General features: G+C 36.3%; 3 protein-coding genes across 5 annotated transcripts in view; 1 reads left to right on the top strand and 2 right to left on the bottom strand.

Annotated features, from left to right (window-relative positions):
- Positions 1-6,809, bottom strand: part of si:dkey-246g23.2 (solute carrier family 66 member 2) — a 49,305-nt gene extending 42,496 nt beyond the window's left edge. The window contains exons 1-3 of one of the 3 annotated variants that reach the window (XM_067390164.1): positions 6,150-6,809; positions 3,511-3,752; positions 1,674-1,807 (exon numbers count right to left, since the gene is read on the bottom strand). In XM_067390164.1, the coding sequence (XP_067246265.1) occupies positions 1,674-1,807; positions 3,511-3,710 (334 nt within the window). In that variant the 5' untranslated portion in view covers positions 3,711-3,752; positions 6,150-6,809. Of the gene's footprint in view, positions 1-1,673; positions 1,808-3,510; positions 3,753-4,517; positions 4,786-6,149 lie in introns of those variants that run through there. The other 2 variants (XM_067390161.1, XM_067390162.1) reach the window with 2 other exon arrangements.
- A 70-nt stretch (positions 6,810-6,879) lies between these two features.
- hsbp1b (heat shock factor binding protein 1b) lies at positions 6,880-9,179 on the top strand. The gene is made up of 4 exons (XM_067390165.1): positions 6,880-7,060; positions 7,313-7,379; positions 8,656-8,782; positions 8,894-9,179. Exons 1-3 carry the CDS (start codon positions 7,016-7,018, stop codon positions 8,775-8,777), a joined length of 234 nt encoding a protein of 77 aa, XP_067246266.1. The 5' UTR covers positions 6,880-7,015; the 3' UTR covers positions 8,778-8,782; positions 8,894-9,179.
- A 3,404-nt stretch (positions 9,180-12,583) lies between these two features.
- Positions 12,584-23,032, bottom strand: part of zgc:173742 (DNA topoisomerase I, mitochondrial) — a 30,257-nt gene continuing 19,808 nt past the window's right edge. Inside the window, exons 14-20 of the mRNA XM_067389212.1 lie at positions 21,699-21,884; positions 19,225-19,293; positions 16,429-16,543; positions 13,283-13,410; positions 13,061-13,155; positions 12,787-12,936; positions 12,584-12,686 (exon numbers count right to left, since the gene is read on the bottom strand). Coding sequence (XP_067245313.1) covers positions 12,584-12,686; positions 12,787-12,936; positions 13,061-13,155; positions 13,283-13,410; positions 16,429-16,543; positions 19,225-19,293; positions 21,699-21,884 — 846 coding nt within the window. The remainder of the gene's footprint in view (positions 12,687-12,786; positions 12,937-13,060; positions 13,156-13,282; positions 13,411-16,428; positions 16,544-19,224; positions 19,294-21,698; positions 21,885-23,032) is intronic.

The raw sequence follows: 23,032 nt of genomic DNA, 5'->3' as shown, positions 1-23,032 counted from the left end.
GTCCTCAAACAAACCCTACCCCAAACACACACCATGGGTTGAGCCTTGTTGTTATGTTGGGCTGGTTTGGATGTAAGCAATAAGTTACGAGGCAGAGTGCCTGCAACCCCTTCAGCCGTGACTTATTCGCGATACATCACCAGCCTCGAGTGCCTTATTGCTTTTATAAAACAGTTACCACACAATACAAATATTAAAGCCAAAAATATGTAACAATGCAACTTTCATGAAGTAAACTCTTACTAAAAGCCTTCCTTCCGCCAGAAGAAATAGCCCCTGACCGTGATCAGCAACAGAAGTTACATTATTATGCCATTAGATGGCAGCAAAGACTGTCTTTATGAGTGTGTCAGTCAGTAGCGAAGACTTTTACATTGAAAAGACTGAATTATTGTGAACACGGAAAAAGACGCAACTGACAAATGCTTTGACTAGTGATGTCAGTCATGGGAAAACCCCTTAACTGTTAAAAGGACAAGATAATACATCGGACATTTAAACTGAATTTTTTTTATGAACATAGGACTGACCTGAAGGGAAATGCTCAATCTGAATGCAGGTAATAAACTCACTCACTCAATCTCTTTCTCATGGTACTCTTCTACACACAGTAAGCTTCAATGAGCAATATCAACTGAGAACATACAGTTTACGTTGCTAAGAGTGGTCGCTAAGGGTGTTGTGTAGTGATACACAGAACCATTGGGTGAAACGGCCATAGCCGTGTTTTATCGTGAATAAAATCAGAATCAAGGACAGGAACTAACTGTTTTATAAACACAATCAAAGCCATTTTGAAAGCAGAGACAGCTCTTTTCTTCTGCATTTTGCTGTACCGTTAAGCACGGACAAAAAAAAAAAAAAAAAAAAAAAAAAAAAAACTGATTCTGCTGACTGTCCACATTAGAATGTCACACAGGCTTCACACACTGTAACTTTATAACAAAATGAAAGTAACAGCTATTGCCTCTAGCTTAATAAATCAACATGGCAGGTGAATTAGTGCTCTGTCTGATTTCACATTCAATTTTCTGAATATTACAACATAGCAAAATGTTATCATCTATGCTCCCTCCAAGACAGTGATCTCATAAACTCACTTGAGATTAAGTTTCCCCATGCACATCCAGAAAAAGTCAATCAACTGGAGCCTAACTTTATCATAAATCAATTCTGTGGAAGAGCAAAAAGGAAATTACAAACAGTTTGCACCCTGGTCCACGTGATGCCAATATTCTCAGACGCTTAACATCTTCATTATAAATGAATGTGTGACTAGACAGGCGCTCCAGGCAATGAGTAACATTCATGTTCTTTTATTCCCATCTACATGACAGTAGAGAAAGATGCGATATCTGTTTAGTAATGTTCTTGCATACTTAAGTCTACATACCATTCATATCACCTCAGGCTTAAATACATTACTTGAATACTGCAAGGCCTTGTAGCAATCAATATAACTGGCACTTTACAAATTTCTACTTTCATCCAAGAGATTATTACTATACTTTTCAAAGATTTATGTCTTAATATGATCCCCAAAATATTGGACACTTTAACCACACTGAATGTTATGGCATTGAGATAGCCAAGCAGGAGCCCAGCTTTCAAGAAAACCTTTTAAAAAGGTTTCAAACTACTTCAGGATATGGGGTGTTGTTTAATTTGATTACCTGTGATATGATGCTGTTTAGTACTGACACGGTTGCTGCTCTGGATGGAACAGCACAAATGTAGCATAACCAACATGGTAAGAATCATCACCACACTCTGCAGGAGCAAAGGCAGCTCAAACTGTTTGCCTATCCTGCAAAACAAAGTAATAAATGCTTAATTTAAAAGTGAAGTGTGTAAAAGTTGTGCCTACAGAGAAACCAAACAGCTGCAAAAATGAATACTCAATAATTTATCGACATCTATGGTTCCATTATGGAATCTTTCCATTGCACAAAAGGTTCTTTATATTGGAAAAAGGTTCCTTGGGCTATTAAAATAATTTTCACTCTAAAAAAATTAAGAATTGTTCACTGAAAGATTCTTTGATAAAGGAACCTTTATGTGTACTATAGATAGGGTGAATTTCAATTTCATGCTGAGTGTCGACTTTTTAATGTTTTTTTTATTTTTAAACATTTTTACAAATAAAAAAAATTAGTTTAAAACCTTAAATATGCATAAAACAGCACAATAAAAAAATATTAAGAAGAAGGGCTATTCTCAAAACAAAAGGGGACTAATAAATAAAAGAACAGGGGCCCGTTTCAATAAGGAGGTTCAACCAACTCTGAGTTCAAATTTGAAATCTGAGTTGACTTACCCTGAAATGGGAAACTCTGAGTTTTCTGTTTCAGAACAGTTGAATTGAGTAAGTTCGATCAACTCCGGGTAGGTTAACTCGGAGTTAAGCGTGTGCACCACGACTATGAAAAGCCATCATCAATGGAGCTCCGATATTACGATTCACCATGGCAACAGCACGTGACAAAAGGACATCCGCATACTTCTGAGTCAATGCAAGTTTAATTCTTATCACTGTTATCAAAGGTGAAAACTGGTAGAATGGTAAGTTATTGGACTTATATTCATTTTCATGGTATCCCACATGCAAAAAAATTTAAAAAAATTAACAGGATGCAATAATAATGTAAATGATTTTATCATTATTAAAAACTCGTTAGGCAATTTACTTCCACTTTTAGAACATTTTCTTCATTTTTATTCAATAATGTGATATGTGATGGGAAAAGGGACAAGAACGAGCTTGGAAGAAGGCAGATTCGAACCCAGTAAATCGCATCACAAGTTCATTCTCCACACCCAACACGTTACTGCCTACACCACTGCAGCCACAAGTACGTGCATCAATTTTAACCTGGTCTGACATTGGTGGGCGGAGCTAATGTAAATTTGCACTTAGCAATAGACACTACAAATAATCTTGTTTTCTGTTTGCATTAAGATTATTTGTATTACCACACTGGCAGATATTGATAATGCACTTAATTTAGATCCCCCCAGGAAACAAGACTAAATATCTTATATCAGTTTCTTAAATGCAAAATCCATCTTGATTTAAGCATTTTTAGATATTTATACTTGAAATAGGACAAAAAATACTCTGTACAAAAAGCATTTTGCAGTGTGAATGAATGAAAAATCACTTGCACTTTAAGACCGAAGGAAACCTGCTCCCGACCAGGTTAGGTTCACAGAGTAAGTTACCATAGTAACTGACTCTGAGTATAAGTTACCTCTCTTTCAGAAACAGGCTTGTCTTAACCTGCTTTCTTGGGTTTGACATACCTCCTATTCTGAAACGGAAAACCCAGAGTTTCCCTCATTTCAGCGTTAACTTACTCAGAGTTTTCACTTAACCTCCTTTCTGAAACGGCCCCTGGCCTACAAAATTACTAAAAAATTCAACCTTTATTAGATTTGTTCCTGATTATTTCACTTTGATTTCCAAATTTTCCTCCAAGCATGTAGTAACATTAACTCTCCTCCACTCACCAGAAGAAAATGCGAAGTATATTGGCAATGAGCAGCACCAGACAGACTCTTGTGGAGAATCCTTCAGCATTATTGGTCCTCTGGATCTCCTGGTACTGGGGGATGTAGGGCACCGCACTCCCAAACACCATCACACCAGAAGCCAGCCAGGATAGCAGAGTCCACGAGCTCTCCATGTTCTCTTCTGACCCCTGCTCCATCGCTTAGTCCTTAACAAAACAGCCTCTTTATACTCATATCCCCTGCAAGAAGAGACAATTTTACATTTTATAACATAATAAAGTGCAATGTAATAAAACAGGCATATATAGCTGTAACAGCACCAATAAAAGCAACAGTGCCACCTTCAGTAACCTTAAAGCTCTCACAGGAACAACAATGACTATAATATAGACACACTGTAAATGATTCATGTGCGCCTTTCTATACATGAGATCCTAAGAGGGACCAATTACATAGTAGTGAAACAGTAACAGTCTTCTACATGCTGCCACCCAGTCTGACAGTATCTCAGCCAAACAGGACGTTTGTGCTCTGCTCACAGGAGAACTGTGCAGCAAAAGATAAGGCTTCTCTTTGTCTCTGACCAGACAAACATCTCCTCAACATGATGGGCTGAGTCACAAGATCTAGAAAGTTTCAAAACAGTTTTAAGCTTACATTGCAGCATCATTTCCTCAAATCAGCAAAAGCCTTGGACAGACATGTTTTCTGAGGGTGAGCATTCTTTAAAGGATGTAGAAAAAGTTTTGAGGTGTAATCTATGCTTACAAAAAGCCTGGAAGAAACTAATTTTTAAACAAATATTAAATTCTTGAGCACATGACCCCTATTAATTTCCCCCCGTTTAAACTGTATTGGATTATATTTACATTTTTCAACTGTAATTCAGACAGAAAATAATGGAATACATGGCAAAACATTACTGATTTTACTGTTGTTACCAAGACTATCAGTCAGTTTCATCATAACTTTATCTTAATTATTAGCCAGTAAGAAAACTATACCTAGCTGACAAGTGTTGATGGTTGGAAAGTATAAAATGCATGTATATGATCAAACAAACAAACAAAAATCAAAACAAAATCAAGCCGAAGGGTCCTGCAACATTTTAAAGAGGATTATATGGTAAGTAGCCTAGTCAGATTAGTAAAGAATGTATAATCCATCTGAAGGCAACTGGAAACAAGAACTTAATCATTGCTTTTGTATAGCCTAGTGGAGGTCTAGCAGTGAAGTATACTTTCTGAGAAGTGCTACTGTACATAGAGGTGTTGCATAACTGCATTCCGTGGGGGGGTTGGGCTCTTCTGAGTCGGACATGTCTCCACCTCTCTCTTGTGTCTCCTAGCCTACATGAACAGATGTTCACATCCACACCTACACTAAATATATTTAGTTTTCCTGGACAAAAAAGAGAGACTATCATTATCTGGAATGGCAAACATGGCCATCAGACACGTCTGGTATGCTTGAGGCACTTCATGCAATGTGCACGTCTGTGTTGTGATATTTAGAAACCGGATAGCACGTTGGGACAGCAGGAAAATTCCTCATGTGGGTTCCAACCTGAAGAGTCGGTTCACACAGAACGCGTTTTTGCATCCACCACTGAGCAGCTTTTAAACGTTTTCCTTCTTTCTGTGTATTCTGTCTTCATGTTGCAAGTAGTTAAACCTTAAACGTCTCGAGACCTTAATTAAATTCCGTCAATAGCTGTTTTAAGCGCAGTAAACACCAGTGTGAATAGGTGATGGGAAGTCTGAATCGATTCTTTTGAACAGTACGTGAATCGATTCTTGGTTCTTTTACGTTATCGTTGCTGTTTATTATAATTTTACTAAGTCTAAGTAGTAAGAGAGTTTAATTGTATGTTATGTGTCCCAGTCCACTTCATCATGATTCACCTCATAAAATAGAGCCTAATAGGCTATTTGAATTTACAATAGGCCTATTAAAATGAATTCATCCTCAGGCGGAAAGTTACTTAAATGTTATTAAAACAATATGCTCCACATGCATACTAATAAACCTGCAATACAATCGAGTCGTAAATAAATAGTCACTTTTATTTAGGCTGTAGGCTACTTTTTTCTGGCAATTAAAGTATCTTTTCGCCGAATCAGTCAAACGTTTTATAATCTCACTCATTGGTTCTCGACTCATTAGGACAGGCTATCCGAACGAGATACCCTATATATCATTTTTAATTACGAAAGATCCACTCGGTTAATTCGAGAACCGCTTTTACTGATTCAATCCGATTCGATTCGTGAACGACATCTTTCTTTTCACAAAACCGGTTTAAATGGTTCAAAAGATCCGACTCAAAAGAACAGGACATAATCACTACAAGGAGGATATGAACAAACCACTCCGGGATACGCTGCGTGTAAAACTTATCTGCATGTTTTGTCTTGTCCAATAAAGTGAACCTGATGAATCAGAGGGAACATTAATGCAGTATCGCCTTTCAAGAACTCTCAGATCGGCAATTTCAGGCATGCAACGCGAAAACCATGGTGCTTTTCGCTTTAAGCTACTCACTCTTTTTGCATATTCAGTTTCGCTTTACTGTAACGAAACTGTAACAGAAAGAAGTTGCAAAAAGGAAATAACCGTAGTAAGTTCAAGCATACCTTATTTCGGGCGAAGACTTGTTTGACAACTATCCTATAATATCAGCAGCACACACTCGTGAGCAGTCATATGCTGTCTCATCTAGCCATCATCCAGTCTAAATCAGGCTGATGCAGTTTGGAGATGTGGGCTTGACCGCGCGCAGCTTTCATCAGTCTAATGTTACAGAGGAAGAGGAAAAAACAAAACAAACCAGAGAGAACACCACAAGATTGCATCAAACCAAATATTTGTTTGAATAGCGCTACTTCTCCCATTCTACTCATTTTGACGGTGAAGTATTGAAACTTCAAAACAGCAACAAAACGACTCTTTTTTATATTCTGCATAAACTGAACAAATATGACAAATAAATTGCCCGCAACATTTTTTAGATAATTTATCTTTTAGTCTACATGTTGTTCTGCCCATTTGAATCGTCTTAATTGTGATTTTAAACGGTCTAAAAGGCCAAAATATATCTATCAAATAAAGATTTTCTTTGGTAATCTCTGCCTCTCCTACACAATGGTGTAAACATAAATAAACAAAACAACCATTTTGCCATCGAGCAACAAAATCAGCTGAATCACTTAAATAAATTCTGGCCTATCCTGCTGGTTATAATAGATGAAATCACTGCATCTTTTGGACGAGCAGCACTGCTCTGCTGCTGAGCGTCTGATCACGCCAGAAGTACATTTGCGTGCCTGCAGCTGTGGGAATCTCTCACTGAGAGGTCTCTAAAATCTCGCGATATTCGTCACGACTCCGTGTTTTAGCCAGCAGCTGATTTTTTTTAGAAAGCAAAGAGCTGGGAGGATACACAATTTTAAGAAGAATTAACATCTTTTGCAGCTGTACGCATCTATTTATTTAAAAAAATATGGCAGAAACAGACCCGAAATCGGTGCAGGATCTCACAGCAGTGGTAGGTTTGAAAATAAACGACATTTTTGTGGTTTGCTAAGCTAGGCTAATGCTAGGCCCTGTTTATCTGTTGTACTTGGATTATTTTGATGCGATATAAGCATCGTTTACGGTTTTAAATTAGATTTTTCTGAAAAAATATTGTTGTGATTCAAACAAGCAGATTTATTTGTTACAATGTTTTATTCCAGCATATTTACATGTCTTCATGTATTTATATATGTTAGATTAACTGCATGTTTCTCCCAAACAGGTGCAGACATTGCTGCAGCAGATGCAGGATAAATTCCAGACAATGTCAGACCAGATCATCGGGAGAAATATCCTTTCTGGTTTTTGTTATAGCTATAGGGTTTTTCTAAAAGGCACTAGTAGTCTCATATATACAAGGTGTTTAAATGAGATTATAGATAAAAAGCATCTGCTAAATATGAAGTAGAGTATGGAAGTCCATTTCCTCCACCGAAGGAAAAAGCACGCTTTTGTAAATAACAATGACGTAAAAAATGACAGTCGAAATGATATGAGATATAAAATTGACGCACTAAGTCATTATTGAGATGGTTTAAATTGACATAATACATGGAAATGGTGACAAAGTCGTGATTAAAATGGACTTTGTCATATTTCAAATTTATTTATGGGAGTATTATTCAAAATGCTCCCATGATATAATCATCATTTGACTTTTCATCTCATTAATGTCACTTATGTCATAATTCTGATTTTTAATGTCGTAATGAACATTTACCAAAGCATTATTATTATTTTGTTTTTTTACTCTTATGTGGTGGAAATGGTCTTCCATAAAAGAGAGTCTTTCAATTTGTATCGACAGCAATATACCTTATTCACAGCAGTGCCATCTTTGATTTTTAAAGGGAATGAAATTGAGGCTGTGAGGGATACTCTTTAGTGGGTTGTACTGATATTTAAGGTGTTTTTGAATTGTTCTGCCGGCAAAACATCTTCTCAAAAAAATTCAGTAGACAAAAAAAACCTGACAACATGAGCTGTGGAAAATTATAACTGATCTATAAACTTTATACAGCATATGCTATTGAAAAGTCTATCCCTCACAGCCTTGCTTTCATACCTGTAATGGCGCTGCTCTGAATAAGGTCTATATTTATTCTGGCACAAGTCTATGTACCAGCATGAATTCACTGTGTTATTCAATTTAATTCAGGTTTCAGTATCTGTAACTCGGGGGTTCAAATGTGAGAGGCGGATCAAATAGTCAATCTTGGAGAGATTAATCCAGATCCTTAACTACTAAAATGCCACAACCACCATTATTGAACAGGGCTGATATTGCTAATCTCTGTCGAAAGCTCCACATTTTCATAGAATCAAAATTTACCACATCTACGAAAACCACAAGATCATCAAAATCCTGTCGCCACCCTGTGATCAGTTTCACAAAACTACAAATGCATTAATGTTTTAATTCAGTACTAATGGCCTGCAAGTTTAGAATACACACAACTCTTGATTACAAATCAAAATCATAAGCAAATATTGCTTTGCCCTCACACTCACTTAAATGGTGGTTTATTACCTGCACTAGTTCCCATCTTCCTTAACAAGATTCACTTGATGAAATGAGCACCCGCATCGATGATCTGGAGAAGAACATAGCAGACCTGATGACTCAGGCTGGAGTGGAAGAGATTGAAGGGGAGAACAAGGTCAAAGAGGGAGGAGAGGCCTCCTAGTACAGGTAGTTTTATTTTATTTCTATTGCTTTAGTAATTGTTTTGTTTGTGAATGTTTGATTTTAAATGGCATTTAATTCTGGCATACTGTAGTAAAATGCACTCATTTTTTACAGGATACCAAGTAGAAGACACTATATAAACCATTCAGGAGCAGCAAGATTTTCTCTATGGTGACTAACATATTTTGGTTTGATGTGATGCTTTTTTTTAAATATTTAGCAGGAATTAAAGTCAATCTTGATGCTGTGACTGTATGCTACCCTTTTTTCCTTTTTGCTGTAATGGACTGCAAAGAACTTTTTAAACATGACATCCAACTGTAGAATCGAACCCCGCGTTACTGTAATAACAGCACTAGCCCAAGTGCCAACCTAACATCATTCCTGTTGTTGAATTAAAGTTGTTTCTTAAAACATGTGTCCTCATCTCTCTATATTGGTAGCTTTCTTAAACCATTCACTATTTTACCTCTATTTATGGTAATATGGTTATCAAGAAAACTAAATATGTCAAAGAGACATGAGTTCAGATACAAAAACCTAGTCTGTCTGACATGTTTTCATTTAAATGAGCATTTCACGAGTTCACATATCCATATAATTAAATGGAGTAAAGTTTGCGTATTTGGCGTGCTGTCCGGGGAGAGGGCTCCGAGCTCAGAATTTTGGCCCGAACCCAGAGTACTCCCCCCCCCTGTGTGGTAAAAGTAGATAGAACTATAAGTGAGGAGATGGGGGTGGAGGAGGGATGCTGATAAACTCTCAGATGAACAGAGGTCAGTCTGCTGAATTTATACCTTTTGACATTGGTTGAGTTGACTACTTTAATGCTCTCCACCTGTGCTAATTAGTTTAATTATCTGAACTTGCTCCTCCCGAATTTTGTTAATAAAACATCATTTGTTTTACCAGGCTCTTATGTTTAGGTTCAGTAATTTCACTTTAATGACAATGAAAAGGTTGTAAGTCAGTTATTGAAATGACTTATTTTCAAAAATGTCACATTTGTCAGTTCATTTAACTTTTTTTTTTTTTTTTTTTTGCAAAATACCTCTTTGAACAAGAAGACATGGTAAAACGTCCGCTTCTGTCATTTTTACAGCAGCAAAGGGACCACTGTTGTGTTTACTTGCTACTCGCGAAATCCTGTCATTGCCACTGTAACTATGGGCAAAACATGATAAAAGCCGGCTCACCGTCATTCATCTTGAAATCATTCGCGTCTTCCGATTGGTTCTTCTGTGGCGTTTAACGGTTTCTGCCAACGAACCGGTATCTCTGAATGGACTGACGTGGGATTTAACGGATTTGAAGCGAAAATATTTGATGAACGAATACTATGAGCATTCGCTCAATATTACAGGTGCTGGTCATATAATTAGAATATCATCAAAAAGTTGATTTATTTCACTAATTCCATTCAAAAAGTGAAACTTGTATATTATATTCATTCATTACACACAGACTGATATATTTCAAATGTTTATTTATTTTAATTTTGATGATTATAACTGACAACTAAGGAAAATCCCAAATTCAGTAACTCAGAAAATTAGAATATTGTGAAAAGGTCAACCTGGTACCACACTCTAATCAGCTAATTAACTCAAAACACCTGCAAAGGCCTTTAAATGATCTCTCAGTCTAGTTCTGTAGGCTACACAATCATGGGGAAGACTGCTGACTTGAAAGTTGTCCAAAAGATGATCATTGACACCTTGCACAAGGAGGGCAAGACACAAAAGGTCATTGCAAAAGAGGCTGGCTGTTTACAGATCTCTGTGTCCAAGCACATTAATAGAGAGGCGAAGGGAAGGAAAAGATGTGGGAGAAAAAAAAAGAAAAAAAAAAAAAGAGTACAAGCAATAGGGATAACCGGACCCTGGAGAGGATTGTGAAACAAAACCCATTCAAAAATGTGGGGGAGATTCACAAAGAGTGGACTGCAGCTGGAGTCAGTGCTTCAAGAACCACTACCCACAGACGTATGCAAGACATGGTTTCAGCTGTCGCATTCCTTGTGACAAGCCACTCTTGAACAACAGACAGCGTCAGAAGCGTCTCGCCTGGGCTAAAGAAAAAAAGGACTGGACTGTAGCTGAGAGGTCCAAAGTTATGTTCTCTGATGAAAGTAAATTTTGCATTTCCTTTGGAAATCAGGGTCCCAGAGTCTGGAGGAAGAGAGGAGAGGCACACAATCCACGTTGCTTGAGGTCCAGTGTAAAGTTTCCACAGTCAGTGATGGTTTGGGGTGCCATGTCATCTGCTGGTGTTGGTCCACTGTGTTTTCTGAGGTCCAAGGTCAACGCAGCCGTATACCAGGAAGTTTTAGAGCACTTCATGCTTCCTGCTGCTTACCAAATTTATGGAGATGCAGATTTCATTTTCCAACAGGACTTAGCACCTGCACACAGTGCCAAAGCTACCAGTACCTGGTTTAAGGACAATGGTATGCCTGTTCTTAATTGGCCAGCAAACTCACCTGACCTTGACCTTATTGTGAAGAGGAAGATGCGATATGCCAGACCCAACAATGCAGAAGAGCTGAAGGCCGCTATCAGAGCAACCTGAGCTCTCATAACACCTGAGCAGTGCCACAGACTGATCGACTCCATGCCACGCCGCATTGCTGCAGTAATTCAGGCAAAAGGAGCCCCAACTAAATATTGAGTGCTGTACATGCTCATACTTTTCATGTTCATACTTCTCAGTTGGCCACGATTTCTAAAAATCCTTTCTTTGTATTGGTCTTAAGTAATATTCTAATTTTCTGAGATACTGAATTTGGTATTTTCCTTAGTTGTCAGTTATAATCATCAAAATTAAAAGAAATAAACATTTGAAATATATCAGTCTGTGTGTAATGAATGGATATAATATACAAGTTTCACTTTTTGAATGGAATTAGTGAAATAAATCAACTTTTTGATGATATTCTAATTATATGACCAGCACCTGTATATATTTTTTGAAGGTGGTGGCGTTTGGCGGCTTACATCTGAACTCTTCGTATGTTGACATGCAAAATATCTTGCCTCAAATACACTCGAGCTAAAACTAACAGGGTGAATTCTTGGAAATGTAAATGACTGTTGTAATTGGTCAATATGTAAGCTAAGTTGATGATTAATGCCTTAACACGTTAGAAATTTTAAAGTCACATACCATTTATCAAAGGTCTATGGCATGATGCGGAACATCATTTGCTTCAGCTAAAATTTGACAATGTTCCCCATGAAATGTCTGATTTTAAAGCAGAAAAAAAAAAAAAAACTTGTGGCGATATATACTGGTAAATTACACGGGATATAAACCTCAGTCTCAAAAAAATCTGTCAAGAACATATCAGCATTTTGCTTTGATAAATATATTAAAATTTCCAGACCAGAGGGCTTTAATTACTGTATTATTTGTATATTATTTTTCACATCACATCATTGAGAATAATTGTGATGATAATGTCACAATGCCCCCCAAAAAAACCCTTATGGTCATAAAATAATCTTAATTGTATTTTTTTTCCCCTCTGATTTTGAGGTAAAATATGTCTCCTAAAAAGCTTTTTTTGGTCATTTAGATAAAAAAAAAAGGACATAAAAGGTTTCCCTACAAGGCATAAACATTTATTGAACTTTCTTAAAATAATTTAGAACTGAATTTGATTAAACAATATAAAAAAAAAAGGAACAATAAAAAAGTGCCAACAATATCACAAAAGAACATGGCTGCACAATTCAGTCAACAGATTAAAATGTGAGTTTTGTATAAAACATTGTGTTGAACTGGAAAACGAACAAATCACACTCAGAACACAAAGTCATGTTCAGTCATGTCGACAGCCCAGGCAAACTTATCCCTTAGGGATTTGTTGTAAATTTTATCCAGTGGCACCTCCATGTTCTTACACCTAGAAGCAGAAAATAAAGAAACAATGAAATAATTCTAATATGAAATATAACGAGAATATGTGTGTGGCAAGTTTGTGTGTTTGAGTGTGACATCATCACCAGGCCACGGTGATGCGTGGATCCAGGTAGTTGAGTTTGGAGGTGCCCAGGGCGATCTGTTTGTTCTCCTCTCGGTCTGTAGCCTGAACCTCCATCTTCAGCAACTGTTCCTCACACCTCTGCACAGCTTTCTTCTTCTTCTCCACCACACTGAACACAAACATTGTAGCTTTTTACATGTGTGTATATCATATTCATATAGTGTATAAAGGATTGTAAAGGCTGCAAGAGCAAACAAAAGCCCCTTTTCAGAGGCCTGGAATAAGATGCTGACATGAGCAGCTTGTTGTCTGAGCTCCCTTTGGCTTCTTTCTTGGCCTGCTTTAGCTCTTTCTTAGCCAAGTCCAGCTGCTCCTTCCTGCTGTCAATCTGAAAGGAGCAAGAAAAGAAAAAAAAAAAAAACCTTAATAAAACAGCATCATATTTAAACTTTTCTTTCATGTTATTTAAATGTATCATTTTTTTGTCTTACTATTCAGTCTCATATCTCCAGTACCTTTGCTTGCAGGTTAGCCATGGATTGTTCGAAGGTCTTTGGCGGCGCCCGCTGATGGTTACATAGAATTGCAACCGCACGGTTTGCCCGGTTGTAAGAGAGCAACTTCTCCGCCACATTCTCCTTCACTGTAGTAAGAATGACACATTAACACACACATACAGAACAAAAGAGAGAGTGAGAAGATTTGCTGAGTGACAGAAACATTTAAATATGTTAACTGGCAGCTGTTAGATTTGAACAAAATAACTATTTAAAACAATTACTTACTATAAAGATCATTACTATTAAGAATACTAAAAATAGATATATTTCACCCCATCCAAATTGTTCTGTATAAGTGGTTATTTTTATTAGTGTAATCCTGTAATGAGAATTTTTAGTTATTTTAGTTTTATTATAATTAATTTTTAGTAATTTTGTTATGTGCTTTTGCCATTTTATTAGTTTTTTTAATATTGCTATTTAGGTATAATTTATTTTATTTCTATTTTAGTTTTAGTAAGTTTTATTCATTTTCAGTTTATATTTTTTAGTGTTTCAACAAACTTATTTCAGTTTACATTTCTAAAATTTCTACTTTTAATTTATTTTTGTTAGTTTTTCAATAAATATTTATATTTTATTTCAAATTTATTTCAACAAATATAATTTTTTTATAGTTTTAGTATAGTTTATAGCCTGATTTGAATACAATGATTTTAAAATTAAAATTTAACATAAGGCAGTACAAAGATAAAGTATTCATACTTGCATTTAAATAATAGTTTTTTCATTAAAATAAGAATGTGATTTTTTCACATTAGAGCAAAAATAAGTAACACAAATAATTAATAATTATATTTATAAATTATTTCTTAACTGTTACAAAATGGGGTTTCATTCTCTTTATTTAAAACTATATAGAGTATATTGTTTCTTTTAACTTTGAGGTGAAATAATCACCTGCACATTTTTAAAATGCATTTTTTGATGTTTGTTATAATTAATATTTTCATTCTAATTGAATATCAAAACAATTGTAATGCCTGTAACGTGAAGGAAATACAGAGCAGAAAATGGTTAAATGCATTAGAAATGGTTAATTCTAGAACCTTAAACAAGTATCTCAGTGTAAATTTGTAAATTACAAGCCAACATGCCAACCACTTATACACACAGCACATGGCACCTGATGGGCGAGACCCTGCCACACACTGAGCTGATTTAATTAGAGCTTGTAGCAGATACAGAAAACAGATTTCCTCTCAGCGGCGATCCAACACCTCAGCATTACACACACATCACATGCACAGATTGTAGCACTCGCTAGAGATACTCAGATAGTTACACTACTCAAGCAAACATTCAACAGTCTCATTAGCGCAAAAACACAACTCAATAACTAATGATGAGAATCCCATTTACACTGCTAGTGGTGCAACAAACTAGAACAAGTCCATCAAACCGTGCCCTGAGCAGACATGACACGATAAATGCAGTCTCTACCATGGTAATAATAAGGTTTTGTTGTAACAATTTATGACCATGACAAATAGAGAGCAACAGGTCATTTTACCAGCCAATAACTAAATGCATAAATATGGCGATTCTCTTCATTTTTTCCAGCGCTACATCATATTACTAGTTCAAATAATTTACACTACATACTTAAAGGGTTAGTCCAACCAAAAATTAAATTTCTGTCATTAATTACTCACCATCATGTCGTTCCACAGCCGTAAGACCTTCGTTCATCTTCGGAACACAAATTATAATATTTTTGATGAAATCCAACTTTTTTTATACCCTATTGAAAGCAATTACTGTCATTCAAGTTCCAGAAAGGCATTAAAGACCTTGTTAAAATAGTCCACGTGACAACAGTGGTTCAACCTTAGCGTTATGAAGCGACGAGAATACTTTTCTACCCTGCAAGACTCGTACACAGTTGACAGACATGCGTTGTGCTTCTCACGTGAACAGGCATCAGCGAATACTGAGTCGGCGTTCTGACGTAGAAGCTGTAAGCGCTGCACCGAACAAAGCGTAGGAGAAGGACGAATTTGGAGATGAATTTGTTGAATAAAGTCATTATTTTTGTTTTGTTTTTGAGCACAAAAAGTATTCTTGTCGCTTCGTAACATTAAGGTTGAACCACTGAAGTCACGTTGACTATTTTAACAATGTTTTTACTACTTTTCTGAACCTTGAATGTGGTAATTTCATTGCTTTCTATTGAGAATTAAAAAAAAAAAACTCTTGGATTTCATCAAAAATATCTTAATTTGTGTTCCAAAGATCTAATGGGTTTGAACAATGGGTTCCTGACTGAATCCAGATGTTTGAGCAGTTTAATGCTTATACTTTATAGTTTGGGCTCCCTATATCTATGATTTATGGCTTGGCCAGTAACAAAGAAAAATAAAACTCAAACAAATATATTTTCAGTTAAGCTGCTAAACTAAACAAAAAGTAACTGGGAAAACTGTAACAAAACTCTTTTCATGACTCCAAAACTAACTCAAATAATACAGTTCTAAAATAATACTACATGGTATTACAAAACCTTTACAATTAAAAACAAAAACTCTCTACAGCAATAGCTCTGAGAAATTTAACATAAATATATAAACAAAAATATTAAAAACTAAAAAAACTAAGCAATTAAGAACTCTATAATAATATATTGTAATAATAATTAAGTAATATAAACAGATTTTTTTTAAAAAAAGACTAATTGAAAAAGTAGAAATAAAAACTGTATAATAATTAATACAAAAAATGAAGCTTGCAATGAACTACAAACTCAAACTCTGATGTGAAACTGCGACCAGTTACGTTGCGTGCTCATGGAGTAGAAACTTTGATTATAATGTCACTTGTTTGAGTTTAGATATGCTGTCATACTAACCATATCCATATGTTCCTGTGGACTCACAGTTGTCAATGTACGTTTTGTTTTTGAACACTCTGACAGCAATCCATATTGGCATCATATTTGAGCGTTTTTAGCAAATGTTCCAATGCACATCCATACTGCCGGCATGGCTGAACATCTGGAAATTAAACTAGTTCTCTTGAAGTTGCATATTCACTTGAAGTTTGACTGATAGTATGCTAGAAGAAAAGAGAGAGAAAGAGAGGCAGAAAAACAAGGTACTCACTGTTGCTGAGTTCTTTCAGCTGTTGCTGCAGGGTTATAGAGGCGTTGTATGTCCTAAAAACCTTTGCAGTCAATCCTGGCATGAGAGAACTCAGGTGTTTATTCAGCACTTGAGTCTGTGAAGACAAAAACAAGATATTAAAAATCACCATATTTTATTATCAACCTTCACTGCAAAACCCTAGATGGCGCTGTTGCCTTGATTGTCTAGAAATAAATATAATACACACACTTTTTTTACAGTCTATGACACACACACAAAAAAAATATGTCTAAAAGAGAGGATCTCAACAGAGCAAGCTTTCCTCCCCCCCAAAAGACATCAGACATTTGTACCAACTTTAATGGATTTGTGAGTGCAGGAGTATGGGTTATATGTTCCAGACATAAAGAAAACACATCCATTAAATATGAGGCTACACCTTCAAGATGACCGTCTTAAAAAGGACTCGCATACAAGACCAACAAGTGCATGTACGATTATATCAGTCTTGTTTGAAAAGTTCTAAATTGAAAAATCCTTACTCACTTTTCTTTTAAAACTTAAAGTACTGAACATAAAAATATTCAGAAACTGTGGTTTTTGTGCGACCCAGGGGAAGGCAATACAAATAAGGTCACACGAATCTGCATTCTAAATGAAGCTAGATGTGATTTCTTTAAAGATACTAAATGCTAATGACACCAGCTGTGTCCTAGCATGTCAACCAGTGCTAATGTTAAGCACACGATGCTGCCGTCTGATGACACACTCATGGCAAGTCGCTTGATGCATGTTGAACATGTCAGCCTGTTCAGCACTGTTCACCAAGGAACACTGTGACATTTAGTTTAGGACACCCAGTGACTCAAAAGAACTCGGTTAAGGGTTTATGTGTGTCTAACCAAGCTATACTCCTGGGAACACAACTGCTGCACAATGTCCTCCAATGTTAGCTAAACCTGAACAAGTACTTCTGAGTACATTGCTTTTTTTCATTAAAAAAACAAAACAAAACAGAAATGACCAATCTGCACTCAAGCCATTATGCAGTCATGCCATGTCTCAAACAAAGAACAAAACAAAACAAACAAAAATAGAATAAAATAATAAAATATGGCTCCATGGTATATTTTCTCCTGTTTTATGGTACGCTGGTGCAAAAATCTTAAGACTCTCCTATGCAAGCTCCCCTCATTAAAGAAAGTGGACATAAAAGTCATGAAAATCTCACATTTTTCCATGTTTAAGTACTATAATCGGGTCTCCGGTGCATCTACCAATCCAGAAAATGTGAAAAGGGACAATCCAGTAAATTTGTTTTGTCAAGCCTTTCTCTGCAAGTATGTGAAAAAAACGAGCCGCTCAGATTTTACTCCCTTTGTGACATAGGAAGGGGATCTTATAATATTACCGCCCCTTAATTTGAACATTTCCACCCACGGCGCCATCATTTTTTTTTTTTGCAAGCGAAAATGATGTACCAGTTCTAAGGCAATGGCAAAAGTTTGAGCAAAGCATGCTAACTGTTCTGTCGTTGGCTGCACAGACAAGCACAGAACACTATTTAGAGTCTGTTAGCTTGGATAGCCAGCAAGTTGACCCTGGCGTTTCTGTCCTAGCGATACATTGGAAAATATATTAGACCATTCACAGGATTTGATAGCAATCATAAATGTTAGCCTGGTGTGTATGGCTCTGTTTGGCAAACAGGTACGCTATGTATAGTGGGTGTCCATACGGATTTTGCTCAAAATCAACTCCTCAGCAATTACATAAATGTATCCAATGACCATTCAGAAACTTCCAGTTGCATTCTAAAAGTTGTAACTTCTTCCTGAGTCTCTCCATCAGTGTCCGACTGCGATTCGAACAGCGTAAGGCTGAACACAGTTACTGACAATCGTCATTTTGGCTGCATGAGATTCTCCAGCTTTGTTGTTTTTGAGCAATCGAAGCATGCACAGTTAAAGCTCCACCCTCTTTTGGAAAGCGGGCAGGGAGCAGCAGCTCATTTGCATTTAAAGGAACACACACAAGAACGGCATGTTTTTGCTCACACCCAAATAAGGACAAATTTGTCAAGCTATAATAAATGACCTGTGGGGTATTTTGAGCTGAAACTTCACAGATACATTCTGGGGACACCAGAGACATATATTACATCTTGTGAAAAGGGGCATAATAGGTCACCTTTAAAAGTTAATATTTAGGTAAATATGTAATATATAAATTATGTAATATATAAAACAGTGTCTTTTCTGATGAGGGTTCAGCCAAGTTCAAGACATGTGTTTTTTTTCTGAGCAGCATATATACACTCAAGTGCACACATGAGCTTAAAAGCACAGCAGCATGTAATAAGATTTGCAGCACTTTGTGGACGAGGGCCAGTATTAGCGTCTCTGCCGCATCCTCCCTCTTTCACCCCTTTGCTCTGCCTTTGCCATATCAATCGGAAGAGCCCAAAGTACAGATTAACATTCCCCCTCCACGATGGCCCACCATTACCAACCTGACCTCATCGAGGGGGCACATTTCTCTCTCTGACACTGTATCTCTCTCTCACACACACACAAACAGTTTTTCCAGTTTTCTCTCATAATCTGTGTCTTTCTGTCCTTCAGCAAGGGCAGAATCCTTCAGCTGCAAAAATTAAGACTGAAATATTTAAAAAAAAAAAAAAAAAAAAAGAGCTAAAAAGAAAAACTACCATCCTTTAGTGTGAGCTCGTATGATGCAAGCCTCTCGAGAATCGTATCCCTCAGAATGAAAAATCTATGACTGTCTGCCGCTGTTTCAGAACATTACACTCACATTCAGTCGATCAAAGAGGTCGTCTCCTCCTTGCTTGTTTTCCATGAAAAGCTTGAGGTTTTTGAAAACCTAAAACAGAAAACACATGTTAGCTTGTTTATCATATGCATAGAACAGAGGTTGAGGAAAAGAAGAGGAAAGGAAAGAGAGAGAGGCACTCTCAATTATATTTGACATTTCGCAGAAGTCCTGTTTTCCTCCACTCCTACTAAATAAACCAGCTAAAATATGCATGGAACTAATTAATGGTAGCAGATGTGGTGCTTTTAAATCAGTCTCATTTGAATAACAATTTATCCTTGAGCCAAATGCATGAAGAAGAAAGTAAACAGACCGCTCGCCAAGCAATGACAGAATTTATATTTCTGGAACATTTTCCCCCAATTTAACACGGTCGTATGTTAGTAATGATTGATTCATATGCTGACCTTCCCATCTAATAAGCACACATAGGGGAGATCAACACTTAACATGATCACATATTCAACACTCGCACTAATACGGCCAGATAATGCGGGTCCAAAGCTCACAGACCACTAGCGAAAATGCTTCTTTTTGCATTTTTCTAATATAACTCAACATTTTTCATTACAGATTATATTATCAGCATAATAGTTGGAGTGAAAAGTTGAATTGGGAAATTAATGTGAATTTCAGTATTTGTTTTTTAACCGTTTTGCGTTAATGACAGCAGCTGCATGAACTTTATATAAGTTTGCGTAAAACCAGGTGATCATGTTCTCCAGCATGATTTAAGATGATCCAAAGAGCATGTTGTGCTTCAATGGAAGTAAACCTGACCATCTATATAAAGGAGTCACATGCTTAATGTCACAAATTTTTCAGTTGCAAGTGAAAAAAGTGCAGATTATTAAGTATTTGTTATTCATTGTACATCATTCCATTTCTTTTCATTATAGGCCTTGTCCACACTAATACAGTTTTGTTTGAAAACGCATCTTTCTCTCTCCATCGTGGCCTTCCCTACACACGGAGACAGCGTTTTTGTCCTACAAAAACTGAGCTTCTTGAAAACGCTGTCCTCAAGTGGAAAAATCTGAAAATGCCGTTTTCACTTTGTAGTGTGGAATGTGATGCATATAGTACCGATAGATATCTATGTTTATACAGTATTGTGCCTGTTATGTGCTATTCACTTTTACACTGTTGCTAAAAATACATTACTTTGCACACTCCTCATATCACAGCCCTGTAAAGATAACAAAATTTACTTGCAATTGCTGTTCTGAGGGCAGTTGCGTTTTAGACCAAACATATAATGGTAATTGAGTGTGACCTGGACACATCAGTGAATGGTGAGATTTTGCTAAATAAAATGATCCTGCCAGAAGAATAGCATAAGAACTTGATTATGTCTGTTCGTCCAGGATTGACAGGTTTTCACAACAAAACCTGCCCAATTGCTACTCAAAACTAGCCCAATCGTATTTCGGGGGGTCTCCTGGTAAAAGTCATGTTCCAGGAGGTAAAATCCACATTTTTGTCAGGGTTCTCCTGGTAAAATTCACATTCCAGGGGCTAAATATGATGTTAATTTGGTGAATTTAATGCTAGTGAAATGCTAGTGTGGACGGAGAGCGTTTTAAAATGAAAATGCCGTTTTAAAATCAGGATTGCATTTCCGGATTAATGCAAATCTGGATTAATGTAGAGGTAGCCTCAATTTCTATAATTAGGTGTTGAATCCTAGATATTTAATGTAATCTCAGACTTCTGTACATACAGTAGATACATGCATACAAAAAAACTAATTTGTTATTCTATAAAAAAAAGGAAAATTAATAGCAGCATACTGATGGTAATGCAGCTCCAGACCACGTGACATGAAGTTCCAAAGGCTTAAATTGTTATTCATTATGTCGTAATGCAGGGATGAGAAAGTGGGGGGGTCGGTTTTCACAATACCTGCAATTATATCTGACATTTCCGCAAAGTCTGCCTGATGCCAAATAAACTTGCAAGATATTCAGAAACTAATTAATTTTCACTTGATGAGCTTCTTTCAAATGTTCTCATTTACATTATGAAACTATGCAAGCAAACAAGATCTAGGGGCTGAGTACAGCAGACATCTAGAGAACAGTGGAGAAACGGTACTTTCTACAGCTACGAGCTGTGCTAAAATAACAATAACCCACCTGTTATGACTAAAATTATCATACAAAAGGAGGAAATTGATAAATGGGATAGATTCAATTTGCACTAGATTTGTATTTAGGAAGTGTTTTAGGAAAACTAGTGTTGTTGCAATGTTAATACATGTAGGAAAGAACAGACCAAGTAAAATTCAGTTTCAGTATGCAAATAAAAGGCAAAAAAGATTTTAAATAGTCAATGGAAGATGGTCAAACTTTAATCTTAAATATTATTAAAAGTTAATACACATCTAAACACACCAGAAAGAGAAATGTAAATGTAAGCCAGCACAATCTGTCTTTTTTTTATGTTCTTACCCTTTTGGCCACAGGAACCTTGTTGTAGTAGCGGATGCAATCTTTACCCAGGAAGTCAAACTCTACCACACACTTTTGCCCATCCAGTGTGTCGTGTAAAGTGATGTGCTCCACGCGTAGTGAGCAACAACCCACAGTGTCTGCCGTCTCACCCTCTTCCTTTTCATTACCTGCTCTCAGAGCCAGCTGTAGAGTTCAACACAAACATACATCTGCTTCATACAGGCATGACACTGGATCGCCAGGACATCTTAGAGTGACTGCTTAGTTGCTTGTGAACATGTTTGGACATGACAGTGGACTGAAAGCTGCAGTATGGGTATTGTTGAGTGCAATAAGAACTGACTCATAAAATCTTTGATACCTTTGTAACCTTCGATCCAGTATCTCCACACAGAACTGGGTTGTATGTATGTGTCTGTGTGTGTCTGTGTGTGTGTTAGAAAAAGATGCTTGCCGTTCAAAAGATATTTCCATTTTTTTATGAAAAAAAGTTTCATATATGATCGAAAATCAACTATTTCAAGATAGAAATACTTGCAATTCTGAGATATAAAGTTGCTTTTGAATATTGTGCAATATAATTACATTATGACAAGTCGCAATTATGAAAAATACACAAAAATGACAAATTTGCTATTACGAGAAATAGTTGTAATTGTGAGAGAAGAATTTGCTATTATGAGATAGTTGCAATTGTCAGATGAAGTGACAATTCTGAAAATTACAATTAAGTCGCAAAATGGCGTAAATTACAAATTTGTTATAAGAAAGTCAATTGTGAGATATGAAGTTGCAATTATGAAAAAGTTGCACTTTCTCAAAGTTGCAATTGTGACAAATTTGCAATTATGAGAAGTGAAGTTCAATTATGAGATGGTAACATTATGACAAAGTTACAGTTATGTGAAACTGTTGCAACTACGAGAAATATATGTCGCATAAGTCACAATTATGAGAAATAGGTAGAGAAACAGCCTTCCATACTTTTCTCACTCTTCATATTTGATATATTCATCAACCAACATGATATTATTTAGCTTCATAATAGAACTTAAATTGATCATAACATGAGGATCTGAACTCTGATCTTTTAAAATAAAAATTCAATATACTATACTATCAGAACTCATTCTGATTTTTGAAACTGAACATCAGTAACCATAATTGAGAGTTCAAAAGACCTCAGAAAGAAAAGAAAGACACAGTCCACAAGACCTCACATGATAAGTTGACCACAGAGGAAAAAAATATTACAAAATGTATGATATGTATATGTATGAAATGTCGTCACAGTAAATGCACCACCATGCTGCCCTCTGTGATATCTCCTC

Source organism: Chanodichthys erythropterus, chromosome 7 (assembly GCF_024489055.1).
Source record: "Chanodichthys erythropterus isolate Z2021 chromosome 7, ASM2448905v1, whole genome shotgun sequence".
Taxonomy (NCBI): Eukaryota; Metazoa; Chordata; class Actinopteri; order Cypriniformes; family Xenocyprididae; genus Chanodichthys; species Chanodichthys erythropterus.
This window is presented reverse-complemented; position numbering and strand designations above follow the sequence as displayed.

What these genes read in the sequence shown, in the direction of transcription:
- hsbp1b (XM_067390165.1), top strand. Translation starts at nt 7,016, where the DNA reads ATGGCAGAAACAGACCCGAAATCGGTGCAGGATCTCACAGCAGTG. An exon ending in TGCAGGATCTCACAGCAGTG is followed by an intron (nt 7,061 to 7,312) that starts GTAGGTTTGAAA and finishes TCTCCCAAACAG; the next exon opens with GTGCAGACATTGCTGCAGCA. An exon ending in AGACCAGATCATCGGGAGAA is followed by an intron (nt 7,380 to 8,655) that starts ATATCCTTTCTG and finishes AACAAGATTCAC; the next exon opens with TTGATGAAATGAGCACCCGC.